This window comes from Aedes albopictus, chromosome 3 (assembly GCF_035046485.1).
Source record: "Aedes albopictus strain Foshan chromosome 3, AalbF5, whole genome shotgun sequence".
In the NCBI taxonomy this organism is placed as follows: Eukaryota; Metazoa; Arthropoda; class Insecta; order Diptera; family Culicidae; genus Aedes; species Aedes albopictus.
This window is the reverse complement of record NC_085138.1, coordinates 450,089,835-450,108,934: the sequence shown is the minus strand read 5'-3', so window position 1 is coordinate 450,108,934 and position 19,100 is coordinate 450,089,835. Positions and strand designations below refer to the sequence as shown.

General features: G+C 38.7%; 1 protein-coding gene across 1 annotated transcript; it reads right to left on the bottom strand.

The window, feature by feature from the left end:
- Positions 1-310: 310 nt before the first annotated feature.
- Positions 311-19,075, bottom strand: LOC109407505 (polyadenylate-binding protein 4-like). Its single transcript, XM_029864605.2, has 4 exons — positions 18,862-19,075; positions 18,518-18,804; positions 5,358-6,818; positions 311-2,318 (listed from the first exon to the last, which is right to left on the bottom strand). Exons 2-4 carry the CDS (start codon positions 18,708-18,710, stop codon positions 2,065-2,067), a joined length of 1,908 nt encoding a protein of 635 aa, XP_029720465.1. The 5' UTR covers positions 18,711-18,804; positions 18,862-19,075; the 3' UTR covers positions 311-2,064.
- Positions 19,076-19,100: the final 25 nt, after the last annotated feature.

Sequence of the window (19,100 nt, the reverse complement as noted above, 5' to 3'; positions counted from 1 at the left end):
ACATCAAGTTTTTCTGGTTACAATTCCTACACCATTTCGGGTCCAAAAAATTTGCAAAAAACATTTAAGGTAGCATCCATTAAGTACGTCACGCTAAAATTGGGAATTTTCAACCCCCCCCCCCCCCCCTCACCCCTCGTACGGGTTTTTCCTATACCTAATACCAAGCCTAATACACATTGCTTGTAACACTTTCACAAACCGCCCCTCTCCCCTCTAAGCGTGACGTACTTAATGGATGCCCCCTTAATGTCTGTGATACGAGGGAGGGGTAGATATTAGACATAATTTCTTTCACAATAAAAACAAGTTTTACGAAAGTGAATTTTATTGAATATTGCCAAACGTAGAACTGAAAATTTAAGAATGCTCATATCATAATTTATACTATTTTTAAGCATATGCTATATTATGTTCTTCCAATATTGTATGTAGATTTTCACAAATAAAAAACAATTAATTAAAGAATTGAACCAATGATGTTATGTGCGACTTTTCGCGTCGCCCTAGTCGATAATAAATTTTATGCCCTTATATGCATGCGTGGATAGTAAAAACATAACTAGGTATGCATTGTTAACATGAACAAAAAAGGGAGAGGGTGAAAATGAACATCAAATAGATGCGGCTTTCAATTTTACGTGTTGTTTTGGACGAGCATTGTCGAATGACTCACGATGAAGTTAGAAATGTTCAATGCATCGCGCTAAATTAAATTCGTTAAGTGATGGCTTGTCGCTTTAGCCAAAAGTTCCTGGAACACGCTTGTAGCACATTGTAGCAATTTCACATTACGCAACACATTTAGCGAGGACAGATCTTAGGTTACATGCCATATATTGTGTTTCATTCGCTAATCATGCATCGTAGTGAAAGCAATGATACGTCTTGTTGGAAAGATGCTTACTCACACGACATGCCACAAAATTCGAGCTATAGAGTACGGGGCCATAAAGTACGTCACGCTTGAAGAAGGAGGTTGAAATTTAGTTGAAACGTACTAAATGGACCCTCTCAGCTATATCCGTTCATATTTACTAGGCTAGTTCGACAGCCACCAGAGAAAAAAAAAAGTTTTCACCGCTTTTTAGGATCTGGAGAAGCTCATAAATGAAATGCGTCTTGAAGCTAAGACAATATTTAATTAATTGAAACTTCGATCTCACCTTTTCAATTGATTATACATTTTTTCAATTTTTTCTTTTGTATTTTTGCAGTTTTTTTAGCGATTTTCAGATTTTTCTCTATTACTGTTTATTTTCTTAAGACTGTCGCATCTGTTGTGATCATAAGTTTGTTTGGATGTTTCTTCTTGTTTGTGTCTGCAACCCTCTGCTGTTTTTTTTCAATTTTTTTATGTTCAGACATAATTGTAATATTTGTTTTCTGTAGGTTTTGCTCTAGTAGTACGATTGCGCAAACATTCTTCACAAGAATTTCTCGAGATAGCTTATACGCTGCAATGCACTGCCCAAAGCAAACAAAACTTTTGCTGTTTTTTTGTTTATTTTTTCATACATGTATTTTATAATTACGTTTCTTTTTATTATTTTATATATATTTTCTATTTTTTTGTATTTTTTATATATATTTTACTTGATTATTTTGTTACCAAAACCGAAAAAATAATAATGTATTAGGGAACATAGTAATTAAGCTCAAAAGCTTAATTAGTATGCCCAAGCATTAAGCTACTGCTGATTATTGTAGACAAAAATTGTTTTCGGTGCGAAAAAATGATGAAAGTTTATTTAAATATTCATTGAAGTGATTCAATTATATCTTAGGCGAATAGCGAAATGTAGACACGCAGATACAAAATTGGCCTAACTGGAGAAATTTGTCTTGAATAGGAGGTTATCATATCACCGAAATACAGTTTCTATGTCAATCCGTCTGCAAACATTTAATAGGTCGTTGCCTCTATTTCAATTTGACCGTTTTCTGTGTTTCATTGTCGAAGAGTAAAATTGAATTCTTTCCGGAAAGTTCGATGCGAGATAATATTTGACGCGCATAGTTCATGAAGTGTGCATGTAGCTGCAAAGCGATGAAATTATGCACTTACTGCTGTTGAGTTTTCTGTTGATGAGCGTGAAGTACGGCGACGGCTTCATCGACCTTGGCCTTCAGCGATTCACTGTGCTCCAACATGTGAACCAACTCCGAATTGTCGATCTCCAGCAACATTCCAGTAATTTTACCAGCAATCGCTGGATACATTGGTTCGATCAACGGGAACAGACGCTCTCCAAGCATCTGCTTCTGCTCAGCGGGTTGCGCAGCAGCCAGCATAGAGGCCGTGAGTGGCTCTTGTCCTAAGAAAAGGAAATCATTGAATAAATATTAGAATTTTATCTACGTAACGCAATGACATGAAAGTGACTAGCACATATTAATCTAGGGTGGCCTAGGGTATTATCGGCAGGTTTAAGGAAGAATTTCATCATGACGAAGCAAGGTTGGGAACACTCACTTGGAAAGAGTTACACTCACTTGCAGTTTTCTCGACTCAGAAGCGTGCAATTAAGAAACGATGTATGGACGACTTTTGCCTTGTGATTTTGTCTAAAAGTTTGCCGAATAGAGTACAAGTCGCACACGCATACCAAAGTCGTGAGGGAACTGCGAAGGCAACTCTCCACGAAGTGAATGTAAATTACACTTACAGGAAAGTCACATTCACAGCTCTATCACGACTTTGGGATTTGTGTGCGACCCCTACTCTATTCGGCAAAGTTTTAGACAAAACCACAAGGCAAAAGTCGTCCATACATCGTTTCTTGATAAGGGGCCGTTCATAAACCACGTGGACTTTTTGGGGGGAGGGGGGGGGGGTCTGACAAAAGTCTACGCTCCACACAAATTTCAAAATTTTTGTAAGGACAAAAGTCTACGAGGGGGGAGTGGGGGGGTCTGAGATGGCCAAAGTTTGGTCTACGTGGTTTATGAACAGCCCCTAACACGCTTCTGAGCTGAGAAAATAGCAAGTGAGTGTAACACTTAAAAGTGAGTGTTCCCATCCCTGTGACGAAGAGAACAAAACTGCTGAAAATACGTAAGTTCTCTTATGGATTTAATCTGCGCTTCCCAAACTCTGTTTTCGAGGAGCACCAGCCTCTTGCGGGCACGCTTAAACGAGTAGAAAAAGCGAGCCTGCGACACGTTGGGGCGCCGCGAAAGCCGAATTTGGGAAGCTCTGGATTTTACCATTCAGGACGCGCGCCATCAAACAGCTGAAACTGCACCGCGCTCACACACTGTACATATATGTACGACGAGCGAGGTTTTTTGGTAGTGTTGTACTTTTTACAACGGCGCGCGTCCTGGAGGGTTAATAATGAATTTCTGTCTGACCCATATGTATTCGGAAACTACTGACTGCCGATTGGCGTGAAAATTTGCATACAGGGACAATTAGTTACATTATAGATTTGAAACGATTATTAACTGTTTCATTGAATATTACGCGAACTTCGCATTTCACGAACAGCGAACTTATAGAAGTAGAATCAGCTAACAATGAGAAAACTCATTGGCACGTTTTTGGTTCTAGCGATGGATATGAACATATAGTTTACCTAAGATACCTACACCGAGAAAATTTTCTACTCAGTAACCGAATTGGTCTTACTTAGAAATCGAAAAATCCTTTGTATTCTTACTCAGTTTCCGTCCCATTTTTAGCTGAAACTGAATACACCGAGAAAAATTTCTACTCAATGACTGAGTTGGCCTTACTCAGAAATCGAAAAATCCTTTGTTTTCTTACTCAGTTTCGGCTAAAAGTGGGACAACCCATTGGCAATGGGTTGTCCCACTTTTAACGGAAACTGAGTAAGAAAACAAAGGATTTTTCGATTTCTGAGTAAGACCAACTCAGCCACTGAGTAGAAATTTTTCTCTGTGTAAGAACACAAAGGATTTTTCGAATTCCGAATAAGACCAACTCGGCCACTGAGTAGATTTTTTTCTCGGTGTAAGATACAAAGTGACGGACCAGGAATACTTCATTGCACGGTGACGTCATCAAGAAATCGCCCTCTTTCTCTCCTACGGAGTATTAGAAAACAACAGCACCAGCACCTGTCAAATTTGTCAGGTACTGGTCCTGTTGTTTTCAAACTCTCTGAAAAACGAAAGAGATGGCATTTCGCCGTGATTGAACATGTGGCCACTCTACCATTTTATGCATTTTACAGCTTGATTTCAATGTGATAAGTTCAGCCGTTTTTTGCCGTTTCTCCTGGGTAATTATCCCTATTTCGTTACCTGTAGTACCTTTCTTCAGATAGACGAGATTTGATGTTGATGTAAGTTCGACCTTTCTTACTTCTGAAAATGCTCGTGAATGACTTTCAGAACTAAAGGGTCTCAAAGGCAGTTCAGTTGCTCGGTGGTCAAACATTGGTCTTATTTTTAATACCATACTCCTACGTAAAAAGAGAAATAAAGTCTATGCTTTCTTCGCGGACGACACAGCTTTTTTAGCGGCCGACAAGGATCCAGCTCAAATCGTAACTAAGCTACAACATGCGCAGGACAACCTGGAAAGTTATCAGCGGAAATGGCGAATCAAAGTGAATGCTACAAAATCGCAAACAATTTTCTTCACCAAGAAGAGGGCAGCACGAAACCTTCCTAGGACAGCAATAACCACAAACGGTCAACCATCAAATTGGGAAGATGATGGGAAATATCTTGGAGTGATCCTTGACTCCAAATTGACTTTTGCAAAGCACGTGAATCACTCAATTGATAAATTAGACAAAACTGTCCGTTGTTTGTATTCACTGATTAATAGGCGTTCAAAATTAGCTGTCAAAAACAAAGCACTGATATTTAAGTGTGTACTTCGACCATTAATGACGTACGGATCACCAGTGTGGGGAAAATGTGCCAAGTCTCATCGCACTCGTCTTCAGGTTAAGCAGAATAAGCTGCTGAAAATGATCTACGGTTTGGATCCCTTCTTTCCGACATCAGAACTACATCGCTTGTCGAATACGGAATTAATCGACGATTTCATCGAGCGATCAACTAGAACCTTCGTCACATCGTGCCAGATGTCAGCAAATCCTCTTATAGAAGTCCTGGCAAATCAACCACTGTGATCTTTGAATAAGTTTTACAAAAAAAGTTCTAGGGTTTTTTTTCCATAGTTTTTCCCTAAGCAGTATAAATAATCAATTCGTAAAAAATCTATTTTTTCTAATCAGAAACTGAAAAATAACGCAGCTGAAAGGTAGGTCCAAAACTCTGCAAGTGTAACAAAGAGCTATTGTACACTAATTGTAATGATTAAATCAATAAAAGTAAATGTAAATGTAAAAGAGAAATAAAAATTAGTACATTACCTTTGACATGGACAGCTTGTTGAGCAACAGGTGGAGCTGGCATCTGAACTGCTTGGGCAGGCGGATTACGCATGTTCTGCGTGTACTTGTAGTTGGCAGCTCTAGCTTGATTAGCGGCCATCTGCGGCGCAGCAGGACGCGTTTGCATATTTCCAGCCTGTTGGCCAGTGATTGGACGAGCCGAATTGCGCATAGCAGCGGAAGCAGCCTGTGCTGCTTGAGCGTTTGGAGCAGGCTGGTTAGCACGTACGTTAGCCGTTTGACGGTATTGGTTGCCAGCCGTGGCAGCGGCCATAGCCGGATAAGCTCCTCCCGCGGCATTGGCGGCAACTGCATTTTGATTAGCGTTCGCACGGAACCATCCTGGCGTGGTACGAATTTGGCTAACCTGCTTGGAGAAGAATCGTTGCGGTTGTGGAAGGGTTGGAACATAATAACCGCCGTTACCGCCCGGCTGGAAGATTTGTCCCATATGTTGCATACGCATATTTGCCATGCGCTGCATGTATTGCGAAGCAAGATGGGCTTTGCGATCTTCCTTGCGCTGGGCAAGTGCCACATACAACGGCTTGCTTCCAACGATGCGACCATTCATCTCGGTGACGGCCTTCGTAGCTTCCTCCGCAGCAGAGAAACAAACAAAACCGAAGCCCTTCGAACGTCCTTCTTCCAACATCACCTTGGCAGATGTAATTGTTCCGAACGGAGAGAACTCCTTACGCAGACGCTCATCGTCGATGGAATCATCCAAGTTCTTAACGTAGAGATTGACTCCCTGGTAACGAGTCAAGCGTTCCATCTTCAGTTGCTCGAAACGACGCTTGAGCTCCATTTGACGCTCGTTCTTCTTCTGTGCGCGGCCAACATACAGCACTTTACCATCTCCGAGTTCCTTTCCATTCAGCTCCTGGACAGCATGTTCGGCCGATTCGGGATTTTCGAAAGCGACAAATCCAAAGCCACGGCTCTTGCCGTCCTTGATCATCACACGGTGGCTGGTGATTGTTCCGTATTTCTCGAACATATCCTTGAGCGATTCGTCGCTCAACTCATCGCCGAAGTTCTTCACGTAAACGTTAGTGAAAAGCTTAGCCTTCTCTCCCAACTCCTTCTCGCGCTCCTTGCGCGGGATGAAGCGGCCAACGTAAACCTTCTTGGCGTTGAGCAACATACCGTTAACCTTTTCGATCGAAGTGTTCGCTGATTCCTCGGTTTCGAAGTGAACGAATCCGTATCCCTTTGAATTTCCTTTCTCGTCCTGGGCAACCTTGCAGCTGAGAATGTTACCGAACGCAGAGAACGTGTCATACATGGCTTTGTTATCAATGTTCTTGTCCAGGTTCTTGATGAACACGTTGCCAACTCCGGATTTACGAAGGGATGGATCACGCTGCGACCACATAATGCGAATTGGGCGTCCTTTGATCAAATCGAAGTTCATGGTGTCCAACGCACGCTCAGCTGAAAAAAAAAAGTATTTGTTAAACGTATTACCGCCATGCTACAATAATGTGAGTTAGATTGGATGGGATGTTGTTACAACATAAAAAGGGCAAAAAGGCTCATATATTGTATAATAGTACAGTCATACCTCGATATAACGTAACCTCGATATAACGTAACTCGATATAACGTAACTTTTACCTCGATATAACGTAACTTTTTTTTGGATCCAACTTTTCACTATTTAAATAAGTAGAGTGATTTACAAAATTTTCTATATGATATTACACCCCTCCTGGAACCAAGCCTGCTATCCAGTTATGGGTTATATGACAAATTTCAAAGTTTTATAAGAATTGTCGGTGTCACTGTTGATAAGAAATGTTATATGGCTTTTCCCGGAACAAACATTACATCTTCTACTCATTATTGACATCACATCCCTACTGGAACATAGCCTTTAAACTCCAAACGAGATGACAGTAGACAGCATTGGTAGTGAACTCGATTTCGTGCGATACTGGGTGTAAGAACGCCAGTAACGGTCCGCTTTGTCTTAGAGTAAATTTTGCAGAAAATCACTAGAGAAATTCTCTGATAAATCCCTGGAGGAACTTCTTGAGAAATCACTGGAGAAATTCGCGAAGAAATCCTCAGAAGAACTCTTGAAGGAATTTCTAAAGATATTCCTGAATAAATGGTGGAACTCCTGGAGGAATGCCCGGAAAAAAATCGTACTTTATCCTCGGAGGAATTTCTACCGCAATAAACATAGTTATTCCTGGTAACATTCAGGGGCAGTCCTTAATTACATAAGGAACTTCTGTATAAATCTCAGCAGGAAATTCTGGAGAAATTCGTGCACTGGTGGAATCCTAGTTGGATTTTCAAGAAGGGTCACAGTGAGAATCCATGGAAAAAAACTCAGGTTGAATTCCTGAAGTAACTTAAAAAAAAATCCGCGCTGCATTCCAGGAAGAATTCCTGGAAAAATCAAATAGAGTAAAGTGGGGCAAAAGTTCGAGTGGGGTAAGAGTTTCTTTTGAAGTTTTTGAACTTAATTCAAATTATATCTTTCGGGTGTCAAGGTTGTTCGAAGCCTTTTTGAAAAAGAGTCTTTCACTTCAAAAATTATGAAAATTGATCAATATTTCGAAAAGTTATGACAAAATGTTGGTGTTTGATCAAAAAATTGTAATATGCGATGGTCCTTCCAACGCATGTAATGGAATTGTAATGAAATCTAATTCGATATTTTGTTTTGGGACGTAACTAGGTATATTTTGAAGATGCTTTAGCATATATAACTTTTTGCAAAAAAGATTTGGAAATCATATTTTACACATAGTGGGGCAAAAGTTCGAATTGTGGGGCAAGAGTTCGAGTCATGTAGCAACTTTAGGCAAAAACCTAAAAATCTGCAAAATGTACATATTATCTCTAAAAATGATAGAATAAGTAAGAAAATTCGATCAAAGTAAAAAAAATGCTGTTTTATATGAATTTGGCGAAGTAAATTTAACCCTGATTTGGGTAAAATCCAGATCGAACTTTAAAGTGTATTCCAGTTCCAACATCAAATATTAATTGGTTTTAGGTATTCCAATTACCAAAGCGTCGAAATAGTGTGCTACGGTTAGTGAAATTCCACAAACATTAGATTCGAACTTTTGCCCCAGTGGTGGGGCAAGAGTTCGAATTAGACACACACATACAAAAAGTGTTGTAACCCAAAATTGAAAAGACATTTGGCGTAACTTTGTTCAGCAAAATTTTAGCTCATGGATGGTAGAATCACCACACGGTATTCATTTATTTATATCTGGTTCAATTTCATGAAAAAAATTGAATTTTCAACTAGGGTCGAACTTTTGCCCCACCTTACTCTATGGAATATCCGGAGGAATCTTTGAAGAAATTTCTAATGGAATTCTAACAGATATTCTTGGAGAAATCCTTGCATTTTTTTAAAGAATTACTTCTGTATCTCAGAAGGAAATTTCCAAGGAATTACTGGAGAAACTTATGAAGAAATCACAGAAGTTTTTCTAGCGGGATCTGAAGAGGAAATCTTTTGGAAACTCCGTCATTGTGCTGGATGAGTTGCAGCAAGAATACCTGGGTGAATCTTGGCGAATATCCCAAGTAACACACTTGTCTTAGAAGAGTCACAGCGGCGCAGGTTTTCATGGCGCAGAAGTCACTGTCTCCAGTTAGCCTAGTGGTTAAGGCTATGGATCGCCAATCCGGAGACGGCGGGTTCGATTCCCGTTCCGGTCGGGAAAATTTTCTCGACTCCCTGGGCATAGTGCATCATTGTACTTGCCACACAATGTACAAATTCATGCAATGGCAGGCAAAGAAAGCCCTTCAATTAATAACTGTGGAATAGCTCAAAGAACACTAAGTTGAAGTGAGGCAGGCCAAGTCCCATTGGGGACGTCGAGCCATAAAGAAGAAGAAGAAAAAGAAGAAAAAAAAAATCACTGCGTTTTACTTCTAGCAAGTAAGAATTCATTTGTTAGAAGTAAGTCACAGTGGCTCCTGCGCAACAAAACCTGCGCCGCCGTGGGTCTTCTGCAACAAATGTGTTACTTGGGACTCTTCGAACAGGAATAGTTGATATATTGGAACTTTTTGGAGGATCCTTGCAGGAGTGACTGGAGAAATCCTAAAAGAAATTTTAAGAGGAACGACAGAATTAAGCCTTGGAAAAATCTTGGACAGAATAAATCTTGAAAAGCAAATCTCTTTGGGGAATCCTACAGAAATCCCTTGAGAAACCACGTGGAGGAATCATATCAAGAACATCTGAAGCAATTAAGGCAGGCGTTCCTAAATATATCATAGCAGATATAAAATTCAGTAAGAATTTATGGAGGAATCATAGAAGATTGAAGGATCCTTGAATAAATATCCTTAGAGAACTTCAGGATGAATCACATGATGTATTTCATGAGGTACTCAACCAGGAACTCCTGGGTGAATTCCCGAATTATTTCTAGAGGAATCCCGAGAGGAATTCCTGGAGGCATCATCGGATTATAATTTTGCCTGCGTCACATACATGTCTTACTTATAATATAATCACACCAATAGATAACGCTTGACGTTTGATCAGGTCTAGATGCAAAAAAGAAGAAGAATCTTGATATACACTGAAGTTTTTTTTTAGACGGTAATGGTCCCGCGTAAAAAAAACCGCGTAAAAAAAAAACGCGTTATTTCAAGACCCGTCGTAAAAAAACCGCGTTATTTCAAGACCCGTCGTAAAAAAAAACCGCGTTATTTCAAAAAAACGTCGTAAAAAAAGTCAAGTCACGTTAGATGTGGTGCTGACTATTTTACGCGTGTTTTTGAAAAAACGCGGATTTTTTTACGACGGTTTTTGAAATAACGCGGTTTTTTTTACGACGGGTCTCGAAATAACGCGGTTTTTTTTAGGACGGACCGCGTAAAAAAAACCGCGTAAAAAAAAACCGCGTAAAAAAAAACTTCAGTGTATGTGACATTGGACACATTCCAGCGTAACGGGACACCGCGAGGAACTAACTTTCGTGAACAAATGACGTCTGCAATCAAATATAATGTTCATGACCATATGGTTTAACAGGTTTTATAACAAGCTTATTAGATGTACTTCCTGATGCAATACTTGTTCTACGGGGTTTTGGTTCAAACTTACTTTATATAACATGTTACATTTCGTAACGGGACACCATCGCAGAAATCTCCTTTTTAAAATTTTCAAACTGAAATGCGTATATCAGCTCTGTTATGAGGTTTTGAATAATAGAGTCTTATAGACATTTCTCCTTTGGATTGATGTGAACAAGACTGCCGAAGTGAGTTTTACTGAGAAATGTATAGTTTAGGAAATATTCTTGATTTAGTTTTGGGAGCGCAGCGTTACGCTCGCGTGAAAACAGTGTTTTGCAAATGGTGTCCCGTTACGGCTAAAGACATCTAGTTGTGGATCAAATGCTTTGCCAGACAGAATGTTGGTGTATTCGGCAATGTTTTTCAGACAGATGGTAGCTGTCCAGCAAGACACAAATAGGCTTTCAAAACCGCTCTGGCCCTATGGAGGCCATCGGAATGGGCCCTGGGGAATCTGTTTCGAGGTTTATTTAACCTTCACGTATCCGACCCCCGACAACTCATTTTCAAAATGCTGGCACTTCGTCAATTTTTATCCGATTTGTTTGAAGTCGCCCTTAATCGATTGTAAATTGGTGCTAGTTTATTATACTCAATTGGCCATGCAATATCCGGAACCACTCCGGAGATATTCCGGATTGTACTGAGGTCAGGAAGTTGGCAAAATGGTTAAAAGTGATTATTTCGTGTGTTGTTATGTTTGAACCATCGATTTTCAACGAATTTTTTGTTGCGAACAGTGAAACACAGCTGCTATAACCAGATTTGAATAAGTTGACCCATCCGGATCCCCGTGACAGGTTCCGCGGGGCCTCATTGGGGACACTTCTGGTTTTGAACCTAAACATGCCGTGTGACATATCAATCTTCATGATTTCGAATGACTGAGTCAGAAACGATAGACTGAAGTATGTATCAACTAATATGGCCACCCCGGAACATATAGCACAGGTTCCACGGGGGTGTCATCGGGAACATTTATGGTTTGCAACCGAAACATGCCGAGTGACGTATCAGTCTTCAGGATTTCGAAAGAATGGGATAGAAAAAATTGACTTAAGTATGTATCAACTGCTATGGCCGTTCCGTAACACCAGGAGCAGGATTCGCGGAAGCCTCTAAAACACAACACACACGAAATAATCACTTTTAGCAAAGCAGACCCCTTCCCCACCCCCTGACCCCATTACAATCCAGAATATCTCCGGAATGGTTCCAGATACTACATGGCCATTTGAGTGTAATAAATGAGCACCAATTTAGAGAGCGACTTCAAAATCGAATGAAAATTGACGAAATGCCAGCATTTTGAAAATGAGGTATGGGGGTTGGGTACGTGAAATTTAATTGTATCTCCAAAACTATGGTTGTGCGACGTATCTATCTTCGCGGGTTTTCCACATTCTACATTATAATGATCCGAAGAAGATTCAATGATATCTATTGTACATTCTTCCAACACAGTCTTTTCAAGCATATGTCGCATGTTGCTTTAATCCTTTTTTGAAGGCTCATGCGCCTTGGGAATTAAGAAGCCAATTTCATTTGAAATAAATTTTACATTTTTAAGGGGATTTTTCTTCTATACTATGTTAGTTTTGGGGAACCGTCAAACTCGTCATTTGGTCGAGATTAGAGAGAACAATGTTTTTTTTAGAAGGGATGGGATTATGGGGGCTTTCCGTTGATATTTAGCTAACCACAACCAGTAACGATATGTCAAAATATGTTTGTCGTCATCTTCAAGTTTTGAACGTTGTGTGATTCCATAAACCTTTTTATACATCATAGTGGTAATTCATAGGACATGTTAAAAAGGTTGAAGCATTTAAAGAGTATGCTGTCACCACAAAACTTAATAAAATATCACTTTTTATACTGATCCACCAGAATAACTGCCTTTTGTTTACGTAGTTTTTGTAGCGGGCTTTGTTCCAGTAGGGGCGTAACACCAAGAAGGATAATGAAAATTTATACACCCTATAATATCATTTCATCATGGTTACAGATTATTGGTTAAATATTTGATCAAACCAAGCTTATTTATCCACTTATGAATGTCTTCGAAATTTCCGTAACGGGACACCATTTCTACGTACCCATTGTAACGCCTAAGATAACGCGTCGATCAAGGTAACCCATATGTTGGAAGAAAGGTCTCCACGAGTACTAAGAGAATCCTGAAAATCATTTTTGTAAAGTTCGTAATAAATTCGTTATTACAACAAATGTGCTATTTTCGTAACGGGACACCATTAAATTGCGGCTATTGCAAAAAGTGCTTAAAACATATCAAAACCCATTTTTATGAAAAGTTTTCTTTCGGTGTATAAAATATACATTATTATACTACATTAACAAAGAATAGGTGTAATGTTTGCGAACTTTAACATGCAAGCAGGCATGTTTGACAATCATCAATGAAAAAATTCATTTTTCTTATATAAAATGCTATTACTTCACCTAGCTGTTTAAATACGTTACCAGTCAAATTTTAGGTTAAACAATTTGTTTTCCTAAGATTGAATCTACCCTTTTTCATATGCTGGAAAGTTTGGGGCAAAACAATCACTTTGAAATTTCACACCCTTGGCGTAGAAGTGCGTGGAATGTGTCATTGGCTTAAATTGTTAAATATAAAGAGATATGCTAAGTATTCGAATTATGTATGATCTTACAAACTTTTAAAAAAATATATAAAATTCAATGATAAAAAAAAATATATAAGAAAGGCAGAAAATCACTGTTGGGTGATTAACATAATGGTAATTTTCTTTTCAAAATATGTATTTAAAACGAAATTCGTGAAAAAAAAATTTTGCTTCGATATAACGTAACGAAAATAAAATTGCAGTTACGTTATATCGAGGTATGACTGTAGCATCTTCGCAATTTTTAGTTCGGTGTCACCAAAGTAGCAAATTGATTTGTTTTTGAAAATGTCCCCGTGTAAAAATTCTCGTGCAATAAAGTGAATTTACTTCAATGGTGGAATCAATACAATGAAAATGCAGGGCTGTTACAAAAGTGTCGATTTGAAAACCGCAAAATCCGCGTCTAGCCATTTGAAATCCGCGCCGAGGTCATCAAATCCGCGCCAGTACAAAACATATGGCTTTGATGACTCAAAATCATATAAAGCCAGATTGTTTAAGAGAAAATCAACTATTCATGACTTGTTGCATTTCAGGCGAAGAGCATTTCTATTGATAACTTGATGTTTAACTATTACTAATCCATGACTTTGTATGAGTACTTTTACATCAAACAAGAGTTTAAACATGTTGCAAATGGGATAGTTTTTTTAATTGCAATAAAAAGTTTTGGATTCTTTGATTGCTTATCAATCAGGGTGTCTACTACTTTACGAGGAAAGCAGATTTGACGAAACTTTTGAAATAATTTATAGGTAATCAACAATATGGTAGAAATCCTGAAAACCCAAAAGATCCTTTAAGAGAATTTCATTAAAAGTTTCAAAAACTTTTTGAGAAATTCATGGATTACTTTCTACAGAAACTTTTTTTGTAAAGATACAAATGGAGTAATACTAGTTATTTTTTTTTTCAATTGAATCACCACTAAATTTTATTCCTTAGGGCGATATTTATGAAAAAGGAAGCATTTCTTTAAAAAAAAAATGTCTGCAAATGTTCTGAACATTAAGCAAGAGAGAAGTATGAATTCATTATATTATTTATGATAAGAGTTTTTGGTCACACCAGAGCCTTGGAAATTGAGATTGGATGGAAATGTCAGCAAGAATGTTCTAAGTCCAAGGATTTCGAAAGCTTCAACAATTTCTTCATGCAAAAAACAAAATCACCAAATATTCTACCAAGAAACCCTTTAATAACAGTGCCCCTCTCAACGGGTGCTCCGATCGGAAATCATAGTTCTAGCAAAATAAATCGTTTCGCAATTAGTAATAACTGATTCAGAAATTTCATCAATTTCATCATTCTGAAACTCATCCATAAAGAATCAAGAAATTCTTACATGTTTAAAAAAAAATCGCTAGAAATTTCATGATTAAAATTCTATCCAGAGTTTTTAAAATTTTGTCCATGGAATTATCTAAGAATGCAATTGTGAAAAGCTCCAGGACGTCTTACCCGTATCTTTTTTATTCTGATTTCTTACGGCACACACAGTCTACCAAACCAATGATTTTCTTTACGAGATTCTGTTAAATTTGACTAAAAAAATCAACCAAATGTTTCTCCAAAACTTCCATTAGACGTCTCTTTGCAAATCCAATAAAAAAGATTTCAGAATCACCAAGAAGCAATTATTTTAGAAATCTTGCCATTCTATCCAAAATTTTAGCCAAAAATTGATTTCGTAGTTAAGACAGAAATAACTTCAATAGTTTGACTAAGAAATTCAGAAGGGGATCTTCTCAGTTTAATAAATGCGTATAGTGCAGTGCAACTTTAGCACTCCAAGTTAGGAACTATTAACATTGATTTTAATTAAGCACAACATTCAAACACTAATTTGAAAACGTTCTTTTTTATCTGGTTTCGTTTAGCTCCTTGTTAAAATGTGCATTTGAAAACCTTTTCCGCAAAATCCGCGCCGAAATTATCAAAAACGCGCGAAATCCGCGCGAAACGCAAAAACCGCGAAAAACGCAAAATCCGCGCCACCTGTAACGCCCTGAAAATAGGTTGATTGATGGTTTCACCTCACTCAGCTTAGATTTGGCATGCAGCACATTTGTTTTGGGGAACTAACAAAACGCCACGTTTCTTCGAATCGAACGCAAATGATTCGTAAGGTGTGTTGGCCAATGAGGGTTGGGAAGAGCAGGGAAGTGAAGATAGAGTTATCCATCGGTCACTCGATCCTAGAATTCGGATACTAGAGCGGGACCATTTCCGATCAGAATCGCCTAATTCTGATTGGAAACGACTTTGCTCCAGCACCGAGAAAAAAATATACTCAATGACTGAGTTGGCCTTACTCAGAAATCTAAAAAAATCCTTTGTTTTCTTACTCAGTTTCCGTTAAAAATGGGACAACTCATTGGCACTGGGTTGTCTCACTTTTAGCTGAAACTGAATAAGAATACAAAGGATTTTTCGATTTCTGAGTAGGACCAACTCAGCTACTAAGTGGAAATATTTCTCGGTGCACAGTTCTCGATCCGAGTGAATTTGTTTCAAAGTTTGATCAGTTTATCGCTTGTCAACAGCAGTCCTTGGAAGTGGAAAATAGTAGTTTTTTGGCAGATTCTCGCACATTGATGTGTGGATGCTAGGCGTGAGTTGATTGGTTGCATAACTTGTAGGCGTTATGATTGAAACTGTGCTGTGAAAGTTCTGATTCTAGCGATGGCTATGAACGAACACATGAATGATACATTAGCCCGAGAAATATTTCTACTCAGTGGCTGAGTTGATCCTATTCAGAAATCGAAAAATCCTTTGTTTTCTTACTTAGTTTCAGCTAAAATTGGGACAACCCATTGCCAATGAGTTGTCCCACTTTTAACGGAAACTGAGTAAGGAAACAAAAGATTTTTAGATTTCTGAGTAGGACCAACTCAGTGATTGAGAAGACATTTTTCTTGATGTACATGTTAGGCATAACGATAATAGAACTTCAAACAGACAAATAAATTAGATAAATTTACGAAATAAACATAAATGAAACGAAACAAAAAAGTAATAATCTGCATCCACAGTTTCTCGTTGAATTTCTCCCGGAGATACTGCAAACATTTTTCCAAAATTCTTCCAGAAATTACTGTCTTGACGGTTTCGGGATAATTTTCCCAACGTTTCTCTCGAGATTGTTGCAGAACTTCTTCCCGGGATTTTTTTCTACAGAGTTTTCCGATATTTCTCTTGGACTTCCTTTCAGAATTTTTCGAGATTATCAGAGTTCCTTATCAAATTTCCCTAATACCTCCTGGGATTACTCCAGCAACTTTGTATTTTGCTCAAGATTTCCTTCGTAGTTCCTCTCGGAGTTTCTCCAAAAAGTCTGCTTAGTTTTCCCAAAATGTCACCGGCATTCTTTCAGATATTTCTCGGGAATTTGTAATTTCCTGTAGAGATTTCGGGAAGAGCTCTGAGAATAATTCCGAGAAAATCAGAAAAAAAACAACTACGGAGAAAAACTGATAGAAATCACGGAACTGCATGAGAAATACCAGCAGTAGCTCCTGCAAGGATCCCAGAAGACATACTGAAAAAAATCTTAGGAGAAAGTCCAAGGTAAATTAAAAAAAAAACTCCAAGAAACATTCCAGGACCAACACCGGAAGAAGTCCCGAGAGAAACTTCAAAAGAAACCCCGCGAGAACCTTTGGGAAATATCCCAGCTCGAACTTCTGTAGAAATCCAGGGTGAAACTCTAGAACAAATCTATCGGAAATTTTTTGAAGACATTACAGGAGAAACTTTCGAAGATGCCTCGGAAGAAATTCCTGAAGAAAACTGGTGAAAAGCGTCTGAAAACCCCAGGAGTTCTAATACAAACATTAGAAATAACAGCTGTAGCAACGCTGGAGATAATTCCAGGAAGATCTTCTAGAGAAATCACAAGAGGATCACTGGAAGGAATTGCGGTTTCAAGAGGAATCCATAGAGAAACTACAACAGAAATTCCGCAACAACATCTGCGATATATCATGAAAGAAACACTTATGGAGATTTTGGAATCAATCCTGGTAAAAACCCGCAGGAACTGGAAACAACACCGGAAAACCCTTTGGAACAAATTCCAGGAGAAATCAATCGGAATCCTGGAAGATCTCATTCCAAGTGATATTTCCAAAGAAAACCTGGTGGAACTTCTGGAAAAAAATTGTAGCTGATTTTATAGATGGATACACTACAAAATCGAATTCTCTACTTCTGAGTAGATCTGCAAGTAGTAAAGTTAGCTACTTTTTGTTCATATGACCCAACGTTTATTAAATTTCCTTGAGTATTCCAGGTTTTTCTCTGTTAACCCTCGAGCAGTCGCGTCTTCAACTACCTGCAACGGCACTACGTTCACGCTGTGTATCACAAGCGTGCATTTTTCATGCAGCGTGTACTCAATACACGAGGCGACTGCTGAGGATTCCCAGTTTTCCAGGTAGTAGATTAGACACCCTGATATTGCATCGATGTTCTGTACCTACACTGCCTATGATATCACCAAAGAATGCGCCGAGAGCTAGTTTAAAGAAACATGTTAGCTAGTTTTTTTTTTTAAATTTCATGGTTTGTATAAGTTGTATATCTCTTTTTGACGATAACCTGCTACTATACACTTTATATGAGGTCAAGGAAGCCGTCGTTGAAAATTTCCCTGACCATGAACCAAATTCCGTGGTTTTCCCTGACTTTTCAGGCCCAGAAATTAATTACCTGACTTTCCAGGTAGTCGACACCCTATTCTTCGTTCAGCCATCGTGTCACAATTGACTAAACTAAAAAAACAGACAGGTTTACGTCGAATTACAAAAATCACGGATTCGATCATTTACCACAATCATCAGATCACTCTTAAGTTAATCAATTTATGTATGTACTTTCATTCTGTCAAGTTACTCTTGTCGTTTCAATTCAAGGTCTTTTTCGTTGATTCAAGTATAATTTCCTTATTTTAGCAACTGTTCAATGGGTTTACCTGACTTTTAGCTTCAGGTAGTCGATGCCCCTGGTGAATGATTGGGGTATCGTAGGTCAAGCAAGTAAAAAAATGCCATCCGAAATACTATTCTTGGAGAAAACTCTCGCGCTAATCATGTTCGCTAGTTTTAGTTGTTGATGACTGACTTCCACCAAGACGTTTAAATCATAATAATTTGTCTTCGTTTCATTTGAACTGTGAATTCTCAGATATGAAATGGAGAAGATAAAAACATTTCATTCTGCTGAGTAACTTCGAATGAGCGTGTTGGAATCTGTCAGTTACCTGGATCGTGTTTTATGTGCGACCCCAAAAGGAAAAGAGTCAGAAATACAATATGGCGGCTGGATTTTCCTGTCCCTTGCTGATGCACTATCGACAAGGAGATAAAAAAAATAACACGTGTAATGAAAAAGACTTACCGTCCGCGGGTTGCTGGAAGTTGACGTAAGCATATCCGAGAGAACGTCGAGTGACCACGTCACGACAGACACGGATGGACAGCACCGGGCCAGCCGATGAGAATTTTTCGAACAGAATTGCTTCTGTGATATCAGCATGAAGATCACCAACATATAAAGACGCCATTTGATAGTTTGGCCCACCAGGGTTCATGTACAGCCTTGAACGAACGCACTTTCACTTCTCGCCAGTACACTTCACCAGTCGAAAATTAAACCAGTCCTTCGCACACGTAGGTAATTTTTTCCTGTCGATGAAAATTCGTTTTACTCCATTGAATCAGGGAACATAAAAGATTACACACTTGCAATTTGCTTAGCTTTTTCACTTTTTTCGATTTTTTTGGGGTTTTTCTTGGTTTTTAATTTTTTTTTGTGGGTTTTCTAGTTATTTTTTATGCACAAAAATGTGAATGGTTGTGCGATCTTCAATGAGAAGCACAACCTCACAACGTCAGCGACAACTCTTTTCTGATGACTGAGCAGCGAGCGAAGTGCGAACTGCCAGCCTAAATGCAAGGCTCCAAATCAGTGATGCCAGCAA